The sequence below is a fragment of the Chanos chanos genome, chromosome 7 (genome assembly GCF_902362185.1).
Source record: "Chanos chanos chromosome 7, fChaCha1.1, whole genome shotgun sequence".
Lineage (NCBI taxonomy): Eukaryota > Metazoa > Chordata > Actinopteri > Gonorynchiformes > Chanidae > Chanos > Chanos chanos.
In genome coordinates, this window is record NC_044501.1 from 5,826,207 (window position 1) to 5,850,547 (window position 24,341).

The 24,341-nt window shown below is 39.0% G+C and overlaps 1 protein-coding gene across 1 annotated transcript; it reads right to left on the reverse strand.

The window, feature by feature from the left end:
• Window positions 1-6,084: 6,084 nt before the first annotated feature.
• Window positions 6,085-22,643, reverse strand: LOC115815904 (adhesion G protein-coupled receptor E3-like). The gene is made up of 15 exons (XM_030778873.1): window positions 22,513-22,643; window positions 22,134-22,228; window positions 21,801-21,939; window positions 15,537-15,796; window positions 14,883-15,088; window positions 10,646-10,835; window positions 9,978-10,091; window positions 9,605-9,786; window positions 8,084-8,292; window positions 7,646-7,876; window positions 7,334-7,400; window positions 7,038-7,129; window positions 6,751-6,928; window positions 6,542-6,613; window positions 6,085-6,159 (listed from the first exon to the last, which is right to left on the reverse strand). The coding sequence occupies exons 1-15, from the start codon at window positions 22,641-22,643 to the stop codon at window positions 6,085-6,087; spliced, it is 2,241 nt and encodes a 746-aa protein (XP_030634733.1).
• Window positions 22,644-24,341: the final 1,698 nt, after the last annotated feature.

The following is a 24,341-nucleotide window of genomic DNA, read 5'->3' on the forward strand; positions in this document are numbered from 1 at the left end:
CTCCAATTACAGGTACAATAAAGTCAAAGACATGAGTCAGTTCATTTCTCACATTACTTAGCAGAAGAAGGTTCAATACTGTATTCTATTTTAAATGTAATAAATTTTACTTTAAATTTTAAATTTAAAAATCTATTTAAAAAATAGCATGGCTCTTTAAGAGGGAAAAGTTACTGTCTTGTGTCTCTTACCATGGTGTTGCAGGTCTCAGCACCATCGTCTGACTGCCAAAGGAAAGTTGTCACACGTATAAATATAGTCTACCCAACAATATGTCCTTAGAGAGTGTGAATAGCACATTTTACTGTACAAACCCTCCCTCACTTCCTCTTCTCATGTTAAAACATCTCTCTCTCTCAAACAAGTCGTCTAAAATCCTTCAACTAGAAACCATCCCTCTCTCTCTCTCTGATAAATCTTTCTTTTCTCTTTCTTATCGGAATTCCTTTAGTTTCTCTTTGTCTTTACAGTGATGGTTCACTGAATATTCACCATTTGGATTTAAACAACTAGTAGACTGAACTGTTCAAATAAAGTATTATATGAATTATTACTGTTATTACTTTCCTCTGACACATGAATCAAAATTTGTATGATAATATAAGAATGTTTTATGAATTTTATTATGAGAAGGTTAATGAATAACCTATACCAAACGGCTTGGTTATAATTCACAGAGAAAGGGGAACTGAAACCCCACCCCCTTCTCTTAGAGAGTGGGGCATTTCACAAGTTTTTTTTTTTTTTTTTTTTTCCTTTGGTTTTATTTCCCAGAAATGGTTACTGCTATGACTACTGATTTCACTTCCTGTAAAGAACTAAAAACAGGAAGTCATGGTGAAAAAAGATCCAAAAGATGAAAGGTTCCTCCTTTCGTTGATAATTTTAAATAACCAAACAAACCAAATTTAAAGATGCTCTGAGAGTACACATTTCTTTGAACATTTCTTTAAGAATTTTGGCAGAACATGTACTTTATCGGCATTCAGCCAGTCACGCTAAACGGGACACAGCTCATGAAAAGGTTAAAGATGGTTTGATAATTATGGAACAAATAGAATTTTGCCCTAGGTTTGTATGAGTGTCTCTCTCCTCTATCTGTGTCTCTCTCCTCTCCCTACTTAGGATCACATCTTCAGTGTCTGTGGATTAAAAAGGTGTTGAACTTTGTTCACTTTGTTTGAACAAAGTTCAACACCTTTAACACATCTACTTAAGATATGCAATCACACACACCACACACACACACACACACACACACACACACACACTGACACACACACATACACACACACCCTCTAGCTGTTTGCAGAGCTCTATAGAGAAATTAAACATTGAGATATGATATAGAGCAAGGGATTTCAACCTGTGTTTAGATGATAAAGATCTGAGGTCTGAGACAAGACATTTCTTTGAACATTTTAGTTGTGATCATGAATAAAATATATTGTTTCTTTAAGGGTTTTGGCAGAACATGTAGTTTGTCAGCATTTAGTCAGACACACTAAACTCCGATTTGAAATGGTCTTGAAGTTTGTTCACTTTATGCTTCTCAGCGTAAAGGTGACAACCACACAGAAAAAATTAGAGCCTAAAGAATCATTTATGAGTCAGAACAAGCCATAGAGGGATAAAAAATTGTGGTATGAGAGTCATATGACCACTTTCCATTTATAAGTGTGTGTGTGTGTGTGTGTGTGTGTGTGTGTGTGTGTGTGTGTGTGTGTGTGTGTGCATGTGTGTGTGCGTGTGAGTGTATGTGTGTGTGTTTTCTCACAGATCAATGACAGTTTTGCCAAAATGAACTCCACTCAGCAAGATCTAACAGTTTGATTAGATTTTCATCATCCACTCAGTCCTGACGCAGGTTAACAAGTCCAGCACTACGAAACACTCAACATCTGATAATACAAGAAAGTCTTAACATAGGTCTAACATGAAAAAGAAAGTTCTGGCATGAAGATGAAAAGGTGACTGATGGCCAGAGTTTCGAAAGCCACATCTGAGCATCTGATGATAGAATCAATAAATCTGGCTTCTGAAATGTTTATGGAGCGAGAGAGAGAGAGAGAAAGAGAGAGAGAGAGAGAGAGAGAGAGAGAGAGAGAGAGAGAGAGACAGAGAGACAAAATATGAAAATGTTTTCCATCGTTTATTCAGGATCAGTTCTAGAGCAGAGAGCATATATACCACTGTGTTCACTCATAGAGCAGACAAGACAAGTGTGTATACTGGCTCTAATCTTTACTCTTACCTTAACCATATTATTGGTGCTGTGGAAGAGGAGGGTGTGCCGACAGTCATCCAACAGGTGAAATTGCTCCCCTAGTGGTCAAAGAAGGAATCTACTGGATTATATTGGAAGATGAAGAACCTTGGACAGCAGCTTCAATCCAAATTGAAGAGATACTCCTTCAAAAACTAAATCATATAGAACTAACAGTAGTCTGAGTTGTGAAAGTGTATACATAATAAAAATATAATAATAATAAAGAAAAATTAAATTAAGTGCTCAGGTCTTCCTCATTTAGAGACAGCTCATCCTGTCTTTCACAGTAGGACATCCCTTGAATTATATGCCCCATTAGTTTGAATGAAACAGCATCAAAGAGCAGAACATATTTCAGATCAGTCACAGAACTGAGGCCAGAATGACTATGTTACACACCAGTGTTATGTTTTAAGAATAACTGAGGTCCTACAGCTGTGGCCATTGTTCAGAAGTCAGTATGAAAAATGCTCAGTGATATCAACAAGACTTTTTTTTAAATTTGTTTGTTTGTTTGTTTTTGACCAACACTTATTTGAATAAACACTTTGAATGCCATCCCCTTGTACAGACAGGACATCTAGTGGCAGGAATGTGTAAAGTGCAGTTGAGCAGAGACAGTGGCCCTGTTTACACCTTGCATTACGATCTGATTTTGGTGATCCGATCACAAGTGGACAGCTCAAAAGTACAGGTGTAAACGCATCCAGTGAGCACTGAGGTCGCATCAAGATCTGATCACTCAGACCACATTCGGAGGTGGTCTGGACCACATAGGACCACATTCTTAAAGCAGTGTGAACGCAAATGCGAACTCAACCACATTAAACAAGCGCCTACTCTACGTCGACGTCCTCTTCTTACGCTGTGGTACGAACTTATTGGTGTACGTAGCCTACATATTCACTCGCCGTTCCGCGTCATATTAAATTGCGACAACAGGCAACAGCAACAGGCAAAATGGGTATCGTTTTGATTTAGTTAGATAGTTTTGACTAGGCACGGAAAGTCTGTTGCCTGAACACCAGTCTCCGACTGAGAAACGACAGAGTCTGCTTTCAGCACCTTTCTCTGGGAAGATATTCTGTTTCCTGTTTTTTTTTTTGTTTTTTTTGCTACAGGACATTTCCTTTTACTAAAATAAATAAAAGAAAAGCCTCAACAGAAGTTAATTTTTCCTCTGTCAATACAATCATTTCTTTCTCTCATTGTGGTCAGACTTTCTATGCCTGTGTCCCTACATTTAGCAAGCTGGGGGAGAAGGTGCAAAATTCATCCTATTTATCATACATTCAAAAAGACGATATATTAACTGTTTTATTATGATATGATGTCACTGCCGCTGGGCATTATCCATACCAAGTCTTGCCTATCAGCATTGTAACAAACAACATGTTGAAATTTTTTAAAGATTCTGAAACTAGCAACTTAAAATCTAATCAGTAAATCGTGAGCTACATCACTCCTTCTGATACAGTATCAATGGAGGACCAAGTAAGGACTTGCCACCTAATAATGTGAACTGTTAAATTGTTAAAATATACAGAACATACATAATTATTATTGAACTCTCTAATACTCTGGAATAATAACTGGAATTGACTGGAATAAGTCAATAAAACTACAATAGTGTCAGTAGTAGATGTTGTAGTAACAAATATCATCATCATTATGAAAACAGACTAATAAAGATTAAATAAGGGCTCCCTCTTGTGGTCATGTTTTATAAAACTGCAGTAGGCCTAGTGGTAGACAGCGTAATTGTTGTCATGGAGATTGAGGCATTCAGTCCTGAGGTGAAGGTATCCCCCTAGTGGTAAAAGCAAGACAATTCCAGAGAGAGAGAGAGAAAAAAAGTTAGGATTCAGCACCTTGGACAGCGCCCTCTATCCAGTCATTGAAAAGCTGAAGACAAAACAAACTAACAAACAAACATACAAACAAACAAAAAACAAGAAAAAAAAAAAACAACAACAACAGCAAAAAGTAATGCGTTGGTATGTTAGTTTCTGATGACATAGTGCCTTAGGTGCCTTAGTTCATCCTGTTCATTTCAAATAAAACAAATCAACTCTGCTCATCAATTCAGAACCTCCCTCAGTCCACGACAGCACAGATACTGAGAAGAGACAGGGCTTCCCTGGACTGTAATTATTACTGATTTAATCACCACATGCATTTAATACTTAACTTGTGATTTATGTGCACGACTGTGATGCCTTTGGCCCCGCTGATGTTTTGGCTTTGTGATGATTTTTGATTATTATTGTTGTTGTTGTTGTTATAATAATGATGACAACAACAACAATAATAATAATAATGATAACAATAATAATGGTGTGCTCAGCCCATTGTTTTTTCATTTTCCATAATATTTTGCTGGAGGAACTGATGCAGTGTAAATCAGCCCTGTTTGCTTTCTGGGCGTTTGTGATTTCTGTCTATTCTATCATTTCTTCTGCCTAAATGATATGACTAATGATAAGTCACAGCCAAAAGTACTGTAATAATGATGTGATCAATACACATAGTTTTACTCCCAGCTTACCCAGAGGTGTCAAAAATACTTTCTCTACCTGTTCTTTTGATTCTGTTCTCCTACAAACCATTCCACCGCATCACTCACTCACTTCCTTTTGTTTTTAAGACAGATTGTTCACAAACTAGGAAAGTTCACACTCTGACCAAAGCAAGGAAAGACACAACCAAATCTGACAGTGCAAGCAGACTATCATGAAGGAGGCTGGATGTATGTACAAATCACCCTTTATTAAAAACAATCTGAAGGATACAAAGCTCAGGGAACAAATTCAGATACAGGCAGATGGAAAAAGAGAACTCAGGAAAAACAGGTTAACCACACACAGGTACAGGTACAGACAAGGGTATATATATATACACAGAGATCAGTACAGCTACATAACAAAAGACAGGTGCAACTGATGATTGAATGACTGAATGAATGAACCAGAGAAACAGAATGTTTAATGACCAGCAGAGGGCAGAAGTGAGCTCTGAGGACAGAGGACAGTCTCAGCATGAATCATACTATTTGTTTTATTGTTCTCCAGATGATGGAAAGAGTTGAAATTAAGATGAGAGACAGAACTTAGTCTTTAAGAGAGTATGTGTATGTACTGGAAGAAATGACTCTGACAAGACACAGTCTTACATGCATGATAAAAAGCATGTTCTCTATGTTCTGTCCTCAACTTATTGTTTTTCATATTTTTCTCCAATGCTTAAGTTCAGTTTGATTAACTCCATAATCAGGAAAAAAATAAAACAGGCCAAAAATTCAGTCATTCAGTCATTTAATGTTAATGAATCTAATCTAAATATAACTGTAGAATTCCCACCTAGTAAACCTCAAATCTATGGATACACTTCTCATTTTTAAAATGAACTTTATAACACATTAGACATTGCTTTTAATTAGGTGTCGTAAATCACTCTTTTTTTTATTTTAATGGTTTCTTAACCACTTCCATGCCTTTAATTCATCATGTCCTCTTTATGGGGACTGAGTTCTCCTCTCCCCTCCCTACTAATCCATTTTATCTGAGTCAACACTTGAGACAGCATCAGTGCTGTAAATGCTACTGTGTGTCCCCATGTTCTGAAAAAGACATATATATATATATATATATATATATATATATATATATATTTTTTTTTTTTTTTTTTTTTTTTTTTTTTTTTTTTGTGAAGATCTGAGTCACACAGCTCTAATTAGTACAGTACTGTCAGGCTACTCTGGGCCATGTATAGTTCTCTTAAATATATACTGCTTGTAGACCCCCCACCCCTTCCTCTTAATCCTTTTTATCCAAGTCCACACTGAGATCTGCGTCGGTGGTGTAAATGTTACTCTGGACAGTCCTCATGGTCTGCAGAACACACACAACACACACACACACACACACACAGTGGCCAAATTAATGGTCACAGAGTAATAGGAAGTAATAGGAACAGTTATTTTATTCATACTTTGATTTTTAAACACAACCTTAACATTAACACTGATAAGATGTGCTAAAAGGACCCAACTGGCATAACTTCATTCCATATTTTATTGTGTTTAATTGCTGTACAGTGAATTGGTGGAGCAAAAACAAATAAAAGGAAAAAAATAGCAGAAGTCAAGACTTCCCTAAGTCTTTTATTTCAAGTCCAAGTACAAGTCATGTCTTAAACCAAGACACACTACATCTCACTCATGTCAGAAAATGTGATACTGCAATCTGACTGGTGTTACTTAATGTCACTCACCTCTGTCATCTGTTCCTTGGTCTCATGGTGAGGACAGAGGATGTACCACAACTTTTTGTACTGCTTTCTGACCTGGAAATAAACATAAAAAGAAGGGGGGGAGTCAAAGAGAAACAGTTTGAGACAGATATCATGGCCAGAGTTCACTGATGCAGGTTGCAGTGCATCTGGAAACTTATGCATGAGAAACAATTCAAAGGTTTCTGAACTTGATTCTGCTTTACCTCTTCACTGAGGACACAGTGGACCAGGAAGATGAAGGTGCCCTGCTGGGAAGTGAGGAGAAGGAAGATGATCTCCAGCGCCTTACTGAACTGTGTGAAGAACCCCAGTATCCAGGGGCAACCCAGTATAAAAAACTGGGCCAGTGCTTTGAACACCATAGTCCTAAAGAGTGTCAGTTTGTTTTTAGGTGTATTAATGACATTAGTAATGGAGTGGTAGAAAAATGTAGATGTTTATGTGAAGGCGTGTGTTGTGGGTCTTTCTGTGTTACCTGCTGGTTTTGATCTGTGAGACATCACCGCTCAGGTGCATCAGTGTACACTGAAGAGTGATGATGATGGCAATGAAGAGAATCAAATTAACCTGCACAGGTGAGAGCAAATTATAGTTTCAATTGCTGACTCTACAACCGGTTTAAGTACATTATTCTAAACCTGTTCAGGACCTATTTTAAATGTGTTCAGGACCTAGGGAACTCCCATGAATACCTTCTATATTTCTGTATTAGTATAATAAGAGGCAAGTCTGTCTGAGCAACATAGAATAGGATCACTAAAGGATACACACTGCAAGAATGAAGCAAACAGGACCCAAGAAACTCCACACAAAGCTCGTCCCCAACTTAATCCAGCACCTACACAGAAGAGAAGAGTATCCATCACCAATCATACAGTGTAAAACATAACACCAAATAGTTTATTATTATTTGTTACTGACCAACACAGCACTTGAAAATTGAATGCATCTTCCTGTCAAACAGATTTTGATTTCTACATCCCCAGTAACATGTAATTACCATCATATTCTTGTTAACTGAAAAAATGTAAAATCACTTGAAGATTTTAATCGATGGTGGAAAGATCCTCTGTCCGTACTCACGTCTCACTGTCATAACCGTCACGCTGAACAGCCACAGATACACCAACCACAAGAGTGGGGACCACATAACCAATCACAAGCTGGTATTTCCAGTGAAGCACCTCCCTCCACCTGGATCTGATCTTTGATAGGTTCCTCACTGAGATGAACAGTGTTATGGCCTCAAGGAACATCCACACAAATGCAGAGAGAAGAAGGAAGTGCAATATTCCCGCAAATGCAGAACACAGTCTCTGAGCAGAAGGCAAGATGTTAGAGAAGGAAATATGTTAGTTCTCATCATCATCATCATAATGTTCATCATCCCTATCAACATCATTAGCAGCCGCATCCTCATGATTTTGATAAAGTAACTTATTATCATGCTATTGTTCAAGTACATCACTGTTACTATTTCACTAATATAAGTGACCTGATGGTGGGTGATATGCCATTAACAACACCTTGTAATTGCTGTGAGCCAGAAAACGTTGAGTAAGCAGGAAGAGGAGGTGTGCTAGCAGCAGACAGATGCAGAGGTTCAGTCGAAGTACGCTGCTCACTCTCGAGTTCTTACGAAACAGGACGAGGGTCAAAACAGCCAAGGACAGCAATGTCAGCCCTACTGTGACAGCAATCGTGTTCAGCAGCTCCAAGCGATGACTCCACTGAAAAACAACAAGTGGTTGATGTTGAACTGTGTCAGATGAGCTTTTGCTTCCAGAACAATCTCAACTCTTCAGACCTTTGATGCTACAAGTTGCTAGAAAGGTTTCAATAGAATAATGGCCCATGCTGCTGTAATGGACTCCACATTCACACTGAAAAGGATCTGTTCTATTTCATCCCAAACACCCTCTGTTGGGTTTACTTAAAGGTTCTATTCAGGCCTCTAAAGAAAAGGGAATTCTCTGCCTGTCCAAGACATCCATGTGACAAAGGGTAAAGTGTGACTATGAAACATCAGGATGATGTTTTCCTACTCAGCTGCTCCGTGTTCTTGGTAATAAAATTTAATAAAAAGTATTTTTTATTAAAATAAATTAAAAAAACCAGATTTTAAATTTATATCATAAAATGCTGATCTAATAATCCAATGAAATATCACATAAACACACAAACAGATCTCATAAGGAAACATACATACTAACATAATAAAAACAATGAAAAATCATCTTAAACTATATATCTGCCAGTCCATATGAAATATCACATAAGCTATAACGTGACTTTAGAAATATGATGGTGTTGGTCGCTTTTATGAATGAGATAAATCCATGAAATCTTGATGAAAGTAAAAATTAGAACCAAGGTGGGGAAAATAGCGGCCACTAATGGACAGAGCATGACATTGCAACTAAGTCATGACACTTTCTCACATAAAAAGGCCGTGGTACTACATCACTCCACACATTAATCATGACACAAAGTAACATGTATATTCAATTGCCATTACTTTCTCATTCTGTACTATATTTTACTTTTATCTACATGATAAAGTACCTGTGATCCCTTACCTCAGGTAATTTTTCAGTTTGCATGAGGAGAGCAAAGGTAGACAAGTGTGTGCAGGAACAGATTGTATCATTGGAATTTTTCTCACTGATTCTCACACAGCCATTTGTGCTCCATTCAGTTTTGTCCCAGTAGACACAGTAAAGTGTTCCTGTAGGATCCATCTCCTGGTTAATGGAGGTGGAACATGTGTAAACTTTAAGTGTGAAATCCAATAAAGTGAAATGAATGCTTGTGTGTTTCTGTCTTACCCCACACGTGCCTCCTTCTCACTTGTCTAAATTTACATTCACATGTATATCACATGTTTTTTATTGATTTGTAATTATGCTTATTGTGGCATATGTTATTATTGCTAATATGAAGTATTTATTTATTTTCTCATTTATCATACATAATGCTGTATTCATGTCATGATCCAGCTATTTCCTTCCCTATATCTGTTTAAGAAGTTTAAATGCTTACTCTGATGTGTTTCAGGGTGAAGTTAACTGGATTGGTAAGCGTTTTGTTGGTGGTTTTGGGCAGGAAGGCTGAGACTACTGTGGACATCATAGTGTTGACTGTGTCTTTCTTTGAGGGGAAGAAGGTGGGCTTCAGTATTTCTGACATGTTGTCATACGTCATGAAGGCCACAGATGCATGTCCTGAGTTTCAGATGAATAATATTTTAAATCCAAACTACCAAAAATTTATCACCACAGTACGTTCTGTTATTCAGTGTGTTTAATGTTGAGTCCTTAACATTTAGTCAAACTTAACAAACACACATCAAGGCCAACCATCATAATTTCTGCATAACACGGACTGTTATTTTGAGTTGAGATTTTAAACTTACCCTTGTTGTTCTTGGCGATACTGATGATGTCGATATCCAGGAAAGCGGCAGTATTATTCAGTCGAGTGATGCTTTCTAAAGTGGCGTTTGGTCCAACAGTGTAGACTTTGACCTCTGACAGACAGACAACATGAATTTAAACAGACAGTTCCACATCACATCAATCAGACGACATGAAGGGTATGCACATATAACTACTACTCTTCTCTCCATGAAGAGTACCACAATGTTTCTGTTAAAACACATCTGGAGACATTTGAGTCCATTGCCGGCATTCTTAACTAATTAGAAATTATTAAGCTACAGATACACAGTTAGGCTTTTGTTGTCTTGCACCATGTAGATAGGTTGGTCTAAAACAGGGGTTTGGAAGTCCAGTGCTGGAGGACCAGAGTTCTGCTCCTTTTTACTCTTAACTCTTAATTAGATACAGATTTCTCCTAGTATAAAAGTGAGTGTAGTTCTCAGACAGTCAAAGACCAGAGTCGTTGGACTTTTACCCTCAGAGACAGGAACTGAGCACACCTGGACTACAGTAGCAGTCCTGTCAGAAGTGAACACTGATCTGTTTTGAATGTATTTGACATGGAGGTGCCCATCCATGCATAGGTAAACATATCTGATAGAGAGGACTGTGTGTGTGATGTCAGGGTAAAGACATTATGTACCAGTGGTGTTGGAGGTAAAGTTGAGGATCTCTTCTGTGTTTGTTGGTTTCACCAGTAAAGAGACCAGTGTCTCAGAAATGTTCAGAACTGTGCTCGCCTGTGATGCCAAATTTTCTGATTCAGATTCACTGGATTTATCAAATTTCCTCTCCAGCGTATTTAACACCTCATCCAGCTGAGCTTTTACCTTCTGCAAAAACAAAAATGACGTATTATTTTTTGTAGCTAGATGTTGACTTAATATTGTGTATTGGAACCTTTCTATACTTTCATTATTTTACAAATTACTCTTGCCTACCACTGTGGCAAGGGATTATATTGTGTCACTATTATGGAGAGATACTGGGTGCATATGTAAGAACAGGCTTTATTTCAATTCAGAACATTATGTAAGATGCAAATCTCAGGACAGGCAACATATAATACATAGCAATCCAACTAATTAGAGCAAGACTAAGACTAATGGACAGTTAACAGAGCATAGTCAAAATACAGGATGGCCAACCGGAGCAGGTATGCTAGTAGGAACAGGAATGCTAACAGTGAAGCAAGGACACCAGCAGGAACCAGATAAACTGACCAGGAACAAGGAGACAACCAAGACCACTACCACACAGACTGAACACAGTTCACTACTCTCAGGGGAATGGATGACTTTGCAAGGAACATAAGAAATCACAGGGGTGTACATAATCCAAAAAGACACATTAGGGTAAGAAAGAGAAGACGGGTGCAATAATTAGATCATAGGGTGATCAGAAAACCAGGTAAACTGGGCTCTGATTGGCCAAAGGAAAGGAAGGCAGAGACAGAGGTGTGACATATTATCTGTAACTGGGGCTTTTGTTTATGATTTTAATTGAACTACAGTTACCATTTAAGGCATAAACACAGCAGAAACTGTAGTATATTAGATAGATAGATAGATACATACATACATACATGCATACATACATACATACATACATAGATACATACATACATGAATGCATGCATACATACATACATACATACATAGAAAGACAGACAGACAGACAGATAGATAGATAGATAGATAGATAGATAGATAGATAGATAGATAGATAGATAGATAGATAGATAGATAGATAGATAGATAGATAGATAGAAAATTACTTCACTGCCACTAACCTTTACTGGCAACACTGTGAATGATGAGATATTTTTTAATAGTTCTAGGAACTGCACACCGTTATCATTGCTGGAGCTTTCCTGCATTATAACATCCAGTTACAAGGTACATAAAATCAATATATCCAATTGTGTCACAAAATTACAATATGCATTATAACATTGTTGACCCTAGTAGGTTATTTCACCAGAATAAAAAGAAAGTGTTATAAATGTCATTATATAAGTTATAGGGAGTCATATTTGTTATAATAATGACAGTACATCAGAGGTGGTAAGTAATAAAGAAAAAGTACTTTGAGACTGTTGATAGAATATTGGTGAATTTGTGCTTGGACTGAATATTGATAATCTGAGCAATTATCACTTTCTACCCGACTATATCTGAAAAGAAATTCTGTCCTTTTTATGTCAACACATTTCCATTGGTAACTGTCGCTACTGGTTTCATTTGTCACGGTCAGTCATAAGTCTTTTTCTTTTTTGTGTAATTTATTTTCGCCAAGAAGTAACTTACTGAAAATGTTTGGGAATATCACTACTTGTGAGGTTAATGATAAGATTAACAACAGTTTGGTTGGTTTCAACCTTTCATGAACATTAAGTTGTACAATACAAACATAAAGGATTTTTTCTTTTTGTACTTTTGAAAACTTGAGTACATTAAAAGCCTGATACTTTAAAGCTTTGACTAAAGTTGTTGTTGTTGTTTCATGGATGATTTTCAGTCATTCTTTTAGGGTCTTGTCTTCACTTTGACTTAAACATAATATCTGAATTTTACCACCTCTGCAGTGCATTAATAACTAGGCAGACACTTGTGACAATCATCATTAATACCTTCCACTTCTTTTGCAAGTCAATATTGTTTCCTGCTAGAATGGGAGAGAGAGAGAGAGAGAGAGAGATAGAGAGAGAGAGAGAGAGAGAGAGAGAGAGAGAGAGAGAGAGAGAGATTAAAGCACTTTTCTTCAACCATTTCCTATAGGAGTGTAAGTGTATAAGCATATGTTCAATTGAGTAATTTATCGATGACAAATAACAGCTGCAAACAAACAAACAAACAAACAAAGAAAAAACAAAGGAAAAAAAAAAAGTTTCCAAGAGGTAACAGAGTCTCTCAATATATATAACTAAAAAACATACTCTTGAGTCATACTGACCTACTGCGACCCTGTATGTTTGGTACTATATGTGACTGTGTTTTTTTTTTTAACTATTGCTCAACACCTCAGTACATGAAAAAAATCGTAGGCAGTGTCTCAACTGGCAAAATCTTGTAAATCCCCATTATCAGTAAACTGCACTGCAGACCTGTAAACCACGAGTGGAAGTGGCTAGTTACGCCATCAAGAAGCAAGTTTGCGTAAATGACAGAACACATCAGGGCTGTTTGCTCCAACAAGCCCCCCCCCCCCTCCCCCCCTCCTGCAGACACACCAATCAGGTGAGACCTGGGCTAAGGGGGCCTTGCTATTGAGCCTGGCTCAGAACATCCATGCAGTCCTGGCTGGAAGAGCTACAGCCTACACTGGAAATGCAGGAATCCAAATCACCTGAGTTGAGCCGTTTGTAACCAGGGACAACGTACTGCAAGCAAAGTGGAGCACCGTGCGTTCAGAGGAATGACCCTCCTAGTCTGACACCATGCTAAAACCATGTCAGAGTGCTACATATAACCACTAAACTGCCACCCCAAGTGCTACAGAAAAAAGAGGAATGAGTGGTGGAAATGGAAGTGAGGCTGGTCAGTACTTTTGTTAGGTGTGATGGTGATAATGGAGGCAATGAAGCAGCCCCCTAACTCACTTCCCATCTACAATTCTGACCCTTTTCAAAACCATCACAAGCCAGTGTCACGTAGCCTGTCTGAGTTTTCCTCCTCACGCGTCACCTTATTTGGTCATGTTTCCTGTTTCTCGTGACGCAAATTTGTTTCTGAGAAATAGTGTGTCTGGTTCTTATCTTCTACCATCTTTATCAAATTTCGAAATTCAGCAACGACTGCTTGGGAGTGGTGTGTGCGTGTGTGGTGACTACAGTGTTCTTCTTACCACACTGTGTGACCTGTCATGACAGGCCAGTGCCAAACAAGCTGTCTGTCCATTAATTAAAAGAAATCGCCCTGTTTATCAAATTGAAATAAGATTGGCACATGCACACTCTTGTCTGATTTGCCACTGTTCTGTCAGCGTGGAACGCTGCTCAGTATTTGAAGAAGTAGAGAAAAGTCCCCGTTATTCTCCACTCTGTCCCTCTGTTTTCATCGATTCTGTGGCCTCGACTGTGGCACACAGTTTAAACAAACACACACACACACACACACACACACAAACACATGCCAAAGCTGCCATGTAAAAATCACAGGAGGTACTGAAATGATCTTGACACTCCAAGCATGAGGCTTGAATAGAAGTGCTCCAATGCTGATTGTGAAGATATTTTAGAGCTGCGTGTCTGTTTTTATATGTTAATACTGACAGGCACAGCCACCCATCATGCCTTTCACATATATGAAATCCACCAGTTCATGCTGTGACATTCTTACGCTAATATGTAATGTATTACAGGGTGATTATCCCTCAGTATTTGTTAAACTAAGTAATGACAGAGTGTACTTAAACACTGACCTAAAGAATATAGGGAAGATGTAAGCTGTAATGAACATCAAATCAGTTTCTTAATGTTGCTAGAAAAGGCAATGTGGGAAAAATACTTTTACAAAAGACGATATGGACTGCATTCCAACAGCTCTGACCCTAAGGTTTTATTCTTCCCTTTAAAGTGTCTCTTGCTGACCTCATCTTTGTCTTGCATGCAGACAGTTAGTTTAACAAAGAATGAGGAGTTCCCAAATCTGACTATACACTACCAGTCAGACAAAGACAGGAACCCATGTTTAGATCTGCTCAAAGTCCATTCTTTGCATTTCACTTTTGGGAGATTGCTGGTTTACTACACAACTGAAACTGAATCTGAACTGAATTTCCACTCTCCCAGTGCACAGAAAGATGAGAAAACATCGACTGTCCTTACATTTGACTGTGATGATGACAAAAGGAGAGTTCACTCTCTCGTGTCCCCTCACTGAGCAGGAGTACTTGCCCCCGTCCTCCATTTTAACGGATTCCATCTCGAGGATGTTGTTGCCTTGTTTGGTGGCGTGGGGACGTCCGTCTTTCTTCCAGATGTAGGTGGGTATGAAACTGGTGGGGATACAGCGCCCACAGCTCAGTATCAACCAGTCGCCCTCAGTCAAGACATCTTTCATAGGCAGCACATGCACATCAAAATCTGAACAACATATACAATAAACACACACACACACATTATTTGAGATTAAACTGTGCAGTTACACTATGGGGGGAGGAAGGTTGTCAGTGACAAGTTTCCAAACAGACTCAGTTCAGTGTGTCTTTATATAGAAAATAGAATGAATTATAGACAATGAAGCTGAATTGCTCAGAGCACCATTAAAATGGCAGTAATGTACAATTTCTTAGAAAATGACTGATTTGTCTCCCACATGCAAAACTAATCTCTCTGTCCACTGAAGACTACTTTAAACAACAAAGAACAGTTCAATTTTAACAAATTTTCAAAGGGGCAAATTCAACCCAGATCACACACAAGCCCACACACAAAAAAGAAAAGAAAAAATCATCCTTTGCCATTTCTTCATTCACAAAAATGTAGTATTAAGTTTACTGGTAAGAAAATTCAAATAATGTCATTAACTCACCTGTAACAGTGACATTGACTCCAGATTCACTGGTCTGGCTTTCTTCATTTGCATTAGTTTTGAACAAAAAGTCAAAAATGCCTGAATCATTCTCTCTCGCATCTGAGATTCTGAGACCACAGTTTTGTTCCTTGTCTCCGAGATATTTCAATCGTCCTTGAAAACTCGAATTCAGTAAAATATTAGCAGGCTCCTGACCCAACGTCCCTTTGAGGTACCAGAAGGCTGTGGTGACCTTGTGACCTTTGTCAACTGAGTAGCTGCAGGACAGGTTCAAAGTTGAGTGTTTAAGGGCGCAGATTTTATCTCTATCATGGTGAACATTCCAATTTAGAACACCTGCAACATTCCAACACCAACATTCTGTTGTTACGAGAGCGCTGTTGTATTTGAACGTGGAAAAAACATGACTGTAAAATTGATACACTGTAAATACACTGTATTAAACTATCTCCTCTCATTACTTGGCCTCTGACAAATGATATATTGTAAAACGAACTGAAGTGTTACCTGAGATTACATGAGAAAGCACCCAAGTGATTGTGAATGGGCCTACTGATCCCGGAGTCATTGTTAAACACACCTGCAAGGCACATTTGTTATCACCATCACCACATTTTAATCATATTTACTATTTTGTATTTCCCATTTCATGTTGTACACACACACACACACACACACATACACAAAAAAAAAATACACACAAAGTCCCACCTCAGAAAATCAACTATAGTTCAAAAACATTTTGAGCATTTGTTTAGATGAAAACTTTGCAAAACTTGAAAAACAAACCAAAATTCGCTTACAAAATCCGACGAAACAATGTTTGTTTCTTACCATCACCGCATGAGATGAGCAGTCACCTCCTTCTGTCTGCTCTCCTCTCTGTTTCTTTGAATCTGACAGAGCAGATTTAAACACACACCTTTTCCTCCACAGGATGAAGTGAAGAAAAAAATAACTTCCTCCTAAATATTATAATGAAGTGGTCAAACTGAGAACTGACATGCTATTGGTAACTTCAGTGATTGTACAGGAGTTTCCTTCTTAAACATAAAGTCAAATGTATTAACCAAAAATACTGACTACACATTTTTTAAAAAAATCCAACGCAAGGTTACCTCAATGATTGTTTACATTAAACTTGCCTTATTTTAATTTGCGTGGTTAGACCAGTTAGACCTTAAATGTGTCTGGATACAGATGGGATAAGATTAAGGGAATTTGGGTATTTGGGTTTTATATCTGTTCATGGCTGCTGAAAATGTTTTGGGGAGGAGGGTTAATCTATGTGGTAGTGTTCTGTGCTATGACTACTTTACACACTGCAAGAAAAAAAATCCATAAAGAAACAGATAATGTCCTTGCAGAAAATTACCAGTACCTCTTCCTTTAAGGTTATGGACATTTCCTTCAACTCTAAAATGGAACATTCTGTAGATTTACAGTACATCCTCTGTACTATTCAAGGACACTTCTGTTAACCCTTTTCTGACATAATTGGGGATTTACAGAAAATTTCAGGTCTGGTGAGTATTTCTGTAGATACTGTCTAGTCACAAAAGATGCATTTCAGTCCAACCCTCTCACAGTCGTCAATCATAGAGATCCTGCTGGTTATAATGAGTCTGTGCAGTTTTTGGAGAGTCACTCTGAAGCAACCGTGCATCAGGGCATTAAAGGCAACAGTGTTTTCAAAAAACTTTTACCACAGAAGTGTCAAAACGGTTTCTCCACCTCCAAACTTTGGCAGGATTAAACGACCTATATGTGTGATGGCTGCCCTGTCTCTTGTACTTTTCGCACTGGCTGTTCTTGCTCCCACAATGCAATGCATAATTCAAGTTAGGGGGAAAAACACCTGTGAAAAGTCAATACAGAATATTCCCTCATATTAACACGGTACGTTGTGCCTTATTTTGACGGACTTTTCTCAGAGTGTGACCTCACAATATGTCAGAAGAGTGACGTCAGCCCTGTCTGTCACTTCCTTCTGTCTGGTCTCTGTCCTGCTTCTTTGGAACTAACAGCGCAGATTAAAGAACCTATTCCATTTCCTCTACAGACTGTGTGAAGAGAAGTGAGAAGCAAAAGGAGAGAGGAAAGAAACAACTTCCTGTTCAATATTATAATGAAGTGGTCAAACTGAGCACCGACATGTTATTGGTAATTTCAATGATTGTAGAGGAGTTTCCTTCCTAAATACATAAACTTGAATGTATTAACCAAAAATATTGACCAAACACTTTTTAAAATCCAACACAAGGTCGCTTCAATGATCATTTTCCTTATCACTATTGTCTTTTTCTTTTAGTTACTAACCTGGGGGAGAAAAAACAGAACTGAAACCCATACCGAGCGTATAAGCTTTAAGCATGTTTCATGCAATCTGATATCTTTTAAAAAAGATATTTTTTCAATGACTTTTGTATTCCTATGAACAGTATAATGGTATTAACTGATTTCTTGGAAACTGATGCATAACAAAGCAGACAAGGAGCTTTATCACGCGTGGTTCGTATTATCTTTTGTTGGGAGACAAAAAAAAGATATTGAACATATTCAATAATATTACGCATGACATCACATGTTCTTTTGACCCAATTGGTCAGGGGGCGGGACATTTGGCAGAGTGAGGAGCTGGAGGCGTGGATGAACACATGGATGAATACATAAATACATGGATAAATCTGTCATTATGAGTGTTTGCTTACTTTTCATATTTCTGTTTATGTCAGTTGTTTGTCACATGACTTGTTGGTAGGTTCCACCTATCCTTTACCTGTGGGCATTATTTATACCCTGTTTCACTTCCTGTTAGTCACACCAGAGCTCATCTACATAGAGCCAGTCCACTGTCAGAACTTCTTGTTTCACAGGGAGCGCTCGTGAGATAGTCCAGACTGAATGGGGGGCCTACGGAGCTGTAGCCCCAAAAGCGTACTGTGCATGGGGTGGATTTTTCTTTTTTTTTTCTGACAGTTTTCATTGGGTTTTCAATATAAGGGGTAGAGACAATGGATATAGTTCCACTTTTACATTTTTTTATGGTTTTTGAATTGTAGTAAAATACCTCTCTGTAAGTATTTGTGACATCATGCACCGCAAGATACTATACAGCGTTCATCATTCTGACACTTTCAAGTTTCAAGTTTCAAGTTTAAGTTTATTTAGAGCCCAATATCACTGTTTACAGTCTCAAAGGGCTTTACATGCCCACAGGATTACAACAAAACAGAGCAGGGTGGCACCCCCTGACTTGATCCTCATAGCGGGCAAGAAAAAACTCCTCAAAAAACCCAGACGTTAGGGAAAAATAGGAGAAATCTTGAGAAGGACCACAAAGAGAGGAGACCCCTTCTAGGCCAGCCAGGCGTGCAGTAGGTGCCAGCCCAGAGGGCAATTTACAAAACAACAGAGTGATAATAAATGAGAACACAACTGGTACAGCATTCGCAACCATGACTAGTTATCATACGATTACATTAGCCAGATCTACATTTAGCTGTCAGATCTACATGGTTCTGCTTTAGATTTTCATTCGACTTCATTTCAAAAACTTCCAAAGACTCTGGGGGCCATCAAGGGAGGATGTCCTGTCGCAACCAGTCATAAATCCTTAACTGACAAATCAGCATGCATTAACAGAATGCTGGCGTTTCATCAGCAAAATCACCTTCCCAGTAAGAAAAACGAAAGGACATTAGTATTTTTTCATTTAAATTCTGAAATTTAATCAATACAATATTTGCAAAAACTAAAATAAAACTTGGGCTTTTTTGTCTGGAAGCAGTGTAAATAATTATTTTAGCAGTTTAGCTCCATTCACTCCCATTCATTGAGGACCATTCATCCATTCATCTTGCAAGCGCCCTCTAGGTGAATTGCAGCCAATTTCAGTACAATGGCATTAATAGGAAGTGGAGAGCCTCTATGTAGATGGGCTCTGCTCACACCATTTTAAGCCCTGAAGAAGGCCAATATGGCTGCAACGCAAGAGTCCACTTGTTTTTAGCTTATCTGTCATGCTCTACTAAAGGCTTTCAAAAATTTTCTGCTTCAAAACAGTGCACCTTTGTTTCTTTTCTTTTGTTGAATATATATTCACACCCTCTACAAAAGAGCACCTACTTGAAGATTTGACTGACAAAAGACTCTGCTCCAACCTCATTTTTCTTACATGGATGACTTTTTTTTTTCAAGTGTTGTCGAATTTTTCAGGTCTAGGAGGTCCGTTGTTTTCTTTGGACTATGGAGGACAAAAAATAGCGAAAGCAGATAGCACTCCGGGTCAGCTTCTGCTCCATTCCTGAGGTAACCACCGTCCTCATTCTCCTGTAACAACTCATGGAATGCCAATGAGCAAACGTTTATCATGGTGGCACAAGCCAGCAGGGCTAAGTGGTCTTAGGCCAAATCAAAAGGAAATGTCAATCGTCAGCATGTTATTACCAGGAAATAATAAATGACCGGCGGTCTCTGAATTTCCCATCGTAAGAACTTCTGAGGCATAAAATATTGGAGCCAAATTTCAAACATTTCTCTAACACAGCAACAAGGGCAGGGTAGTCAGTTGTAGTCATTTTGTTTTATGTGGGAATGGAGCTACATTTCTAGAATAAATAACAATGGTAAAACTTAACATACCTGTCATAGCAGTTTTGATGTTGTGATGGTAATTATGCATATTATGATGCTGTCTTGTTTTTTTTTTGTTTTTTTATTTTCCAGTTTTAATTTCGTTGATTTTTTGGCCAGTTAATACAATGATTTCTTACAGGTTCATTTTTTAATGTTCCCAATGTGAAGTGGGGAAATGCATATATTGAAGGTTTGGCAGCAGTTACACAGATTAGATTTGAACGCCCTGTGCCATCAGTGATCATTATGGGCTGATTATAGTGATATTCAATTGATGGCTGGTATCGGTCCTAAAAAGCCTACCCTGAATATCCCTAGTAGTTATGTCTTTTAAAATTATGTCTACGCTGCCTGGCCAAAAAAAAAAAGTTGCACGTTCTAACATTGTTGGACCACCTGTAGCTTTGATTATTGAACGCTTTTGCCATGGCATGGTTTCAACAGCCTTATGCAACGTCACATTTATTTTTGAGTTATATTCATTTTTGCCCAAGATCTTGTCGACGACAGGAGAGTCAAACCACTCCGTAAAATCTTCTCCAGCCCACAAGGTGAGTGCAGCAATAAGTAAGGGGGGGGGGGGGGGAGAGAGAGAGAGAGAGAGAGAGAGAGAGAGAGAGAGAGAGAGAGAGAGAGAGAGAGAGAGAGAGAGAGAGAGAGAGAGAGAGAGAGAGAGAGAGAGAGAGAGAGAGAGAGAGAGAGAGAGAGAGAGAGAGAGAGAGAGAGAGAGGGGATTGGGCTTGAACAAATCATTTAATCAACGCCAAAGAAAACGGGATGCGAGCCACCAGGGCATCCAAAAAGTTCAGGAAACTTAAAACCAACGTCGGTCCAACCAGCCGCATCCAAAATGAACACCGTCCACCCCGGCAACCTAAAGCAGACAAACAAAAAGAAAAGAGAGGAGGGGCGGGGAGAGGTGGAGGGGCAGAGCTTTTAATCTCCGGTACAACTGCGTGCTGGTGTACCCAGTTGGGCTGATTGCCTCCTGCCACACCACCAGCATGCCTACGAGGGAACACACAAAAAGATAAACAAAACCATGGCCTGGGGGAAAAGGGGCAAAACCCAGAGGGCCGTGACACATTCCAAAGACTTTCATTGGGGTTAAGGTCAGGACTCTGTGGTGGCCAGTTCATGAGTGAAAATAATTCCTCATGCTCCCCAAACCACTCTTTCACAATTTGTACCGGATGAATCTTGGCATCGTCATTCCTGGAATATGCCCATGCCATCAGGGAAGGAAAAAAATCAATTGATGGGATAACCTGGTCATTCAGTACATTCAGGTACTCAGCTGACTTGTGGCATTTTATTGCCACATAATGTTGCTGAGCCTAGACCTGACCAGTTGAAGTAACCCCAGATCATAACCCTGCCTCCAGAGGCTCCAAATCAGCAAATTTTTCTTGGCTAGGGAGCTGATGTGGGTGGTCCAGGAGAGGTCCTCTGCAATGTGAGCACCAAGGAACTTGGTGCTTTTTTAGTCGCTCCACCGTGGCACCATTGATGCTAAGTGTAGAGTGGTCAGCCCTGTACCTTCTGAAGTCAACAATCACTCTTGGTCTTATCAAACAGTCTCTTTGGTCTAATCAATGTTAAGAGACAGATTGTTGACCTTACACCAGCCTGCCAGCCGTTGCACCTCCTCTCTGTATGACGTCATCGTTGATGCTGATGAGCCCCATTATGGTGGTGTTGTCAGCAAACTTCATTAGGTTGTTCATTGTGGAGCTGGAGCTGCAATCATGGGTCAGCAGCGCTGTCAGGACACAGGCAGGGACTCAAACGCAGAACCAGACAGTTTACTCAGCAAACGGTACTTATTACAAAAACACTTGACACAGAAGACGAAGGGTCAAAATCCAAAGGCAGGCAGAGTTTGTTACCGGGGGATTCAATAAGGAGCAGGCAGACAAAAACCAGATCCAAGGACAGGCAAAAAGTCACAGCTACAGACAATCAGGCATGCAGAAAATCCAAAATCCGTTAAGCGATAATCAGGGTCAAAAAGATCAGGAGTCACAAAACCACACAACACAAACAGCGCACTGGCAAGAACAAAACACAAAAAATGATGAGACAAACACTATTAAAAAACTGGCACACTTAAATAGGCAGAGGGCAATCAGGGAACAAGGAGCAGGTGTGTAAGGTAATGGGTATTAACTGAGGGGCGGAGTCAGGAGCACATGACAAAAATAAACAAACTGCACATGGTAAAGAAAACCAAAACAAACCTACAAGTGTCAACACTGGCAGACAGGGGGAGACAAAACACAAAGTTCACGAGGGAGTGCTGACAAGCGTGAACAGCAGTGGGCTCAGCGCACACCCATGAGGGACACCAGTGCTAAGTGTGATAGTGTTGGAGCTGTTGAGCCTCATCAGGCTGAGCTTAGCAGTCAGTTGTTGAGGGATGATGGTGCTGAACGCTGAACTGAAGTCAATGAACAGCATTCTCATGTGGGTGTTTCATTGATCCAGGTGGGTCAGATGATAATAAAGGATAATAATTAACTGTATTCAAATGGGTGTATGTGGTTCTGTAAATAAACAAAATCAAAGCAGCGAGCACAGTATTTCCAAATTAACGTTACACGTACGTACATGCATACATACAACATTCATACCGTTATTGGGAAAGAAATATGCAACTGACATGCAACTTCAAATGCTAGCATGAAACAGGACTCTCACACACATACATACAACCAAACATATCTACTGGAAGTACACTTGATAAACTATGAAGAAAGATTGGTTGGTTGGCTAACTTCATACAAATGACATAGCAAGCTAACTACAAAAGTACATGTGAACACGTTTCCATTCTTGCTATCAATAACTTTCAGTAATCACATCGAATTGCCCATGAAGACTTAATGAGCATATTAAATCACATGAACTTTTTTCACGAATGCACAACTTTAAGGAAAGACGGCAGTCGTAGATAGTTTGTGGTAAGAGACAGCCAAAACGAACACAGCACACAAAGAGTACAATGCAGGTTTCTAGAAAGTCTATTCGGGATGACGCATGCGTTGCCCCTGACCTGGGTGCCTGGCCTTTGTTTAAGTCAGCAATGTCTTTCATCATGATCAAATTATTAGGGGAAGTCGAGGGCTGTACCATAAATCAGGTGCTCAATAATACAGGTGCTCCTCAACTTACGAAGGGGTCATGTCCCGATGAACCCATTGTAAGTCGAAAATATCAAGTCGGAAATGCATTTAATACAGTACATCTAACCTACCGAACATCACAGCTTAGCCTAGCCTATTTTAAACGTGCTCAGAAGTGATGGCAACACAGTACACTGTAGAGTGTCGGTTATTTACCCTCATGATCGAGTGGCTGACTGGGAGCTGCAGCTCGCTGCCACTACCCAGCATCGAGAGAGTATTGTACCGCCTATGGCTAGCCTGGGAAAAGGTCAAAATTCAAAGTATGAATTCAAAGTTTCTACTGAATGCATATTGCTTTTCCACCATCGTAAAGTCGAAAAATCGTAAGTCGGGGACCACCTGTATTTACAGTAGAAGGAATAAAAGACAGAGGAGAACAGAGTATAGATAAACTGAACATTTCTGTTTATTTAGCTGTTTGGTTTTTATATGTATCAGACCTAACCAACTCACAACTATCTGTAAAGGTTACTTTCAGTTTCTTTTTAGCACTAACAGCAGTGGATACAGCCCGCAAAAATCTTCCCTTGTAGGAAGTTGAATCAAGTGTGCTGGTGCTGATTTAGAAGCAATATTCCTGCCAACTGAGCCCTAAAGACTGGAGTTTGGAGGAATTGTCCCACAAAGTCCATACATCACACTGTTTTTAACTTTCTTGACATCTTGAGGGAGTTCTTCATCTCTTTTATGAGAATGTACTCAGCCAAAGTTTGTCAGATGTTTTGACACTTTCAGATCTAAGTATGTGGACCAAAAGCACAAGGTAAATGGGTATGCAAGTTTGGTTTGGATTTTTTGTATACACAATCTTATTTGATATTTCTGGGTCTATGTTGTACATACTATTATATGTGGAAACACATTTGTATAACCGTATGAAAAACTCACTCTCTCATTATCTAAGCCGCTCATCCTAATTAGGGTCATGGGGTTGCTGGAGCCTATTCCAGCACTCATAGATGGTGAAACACTCTGG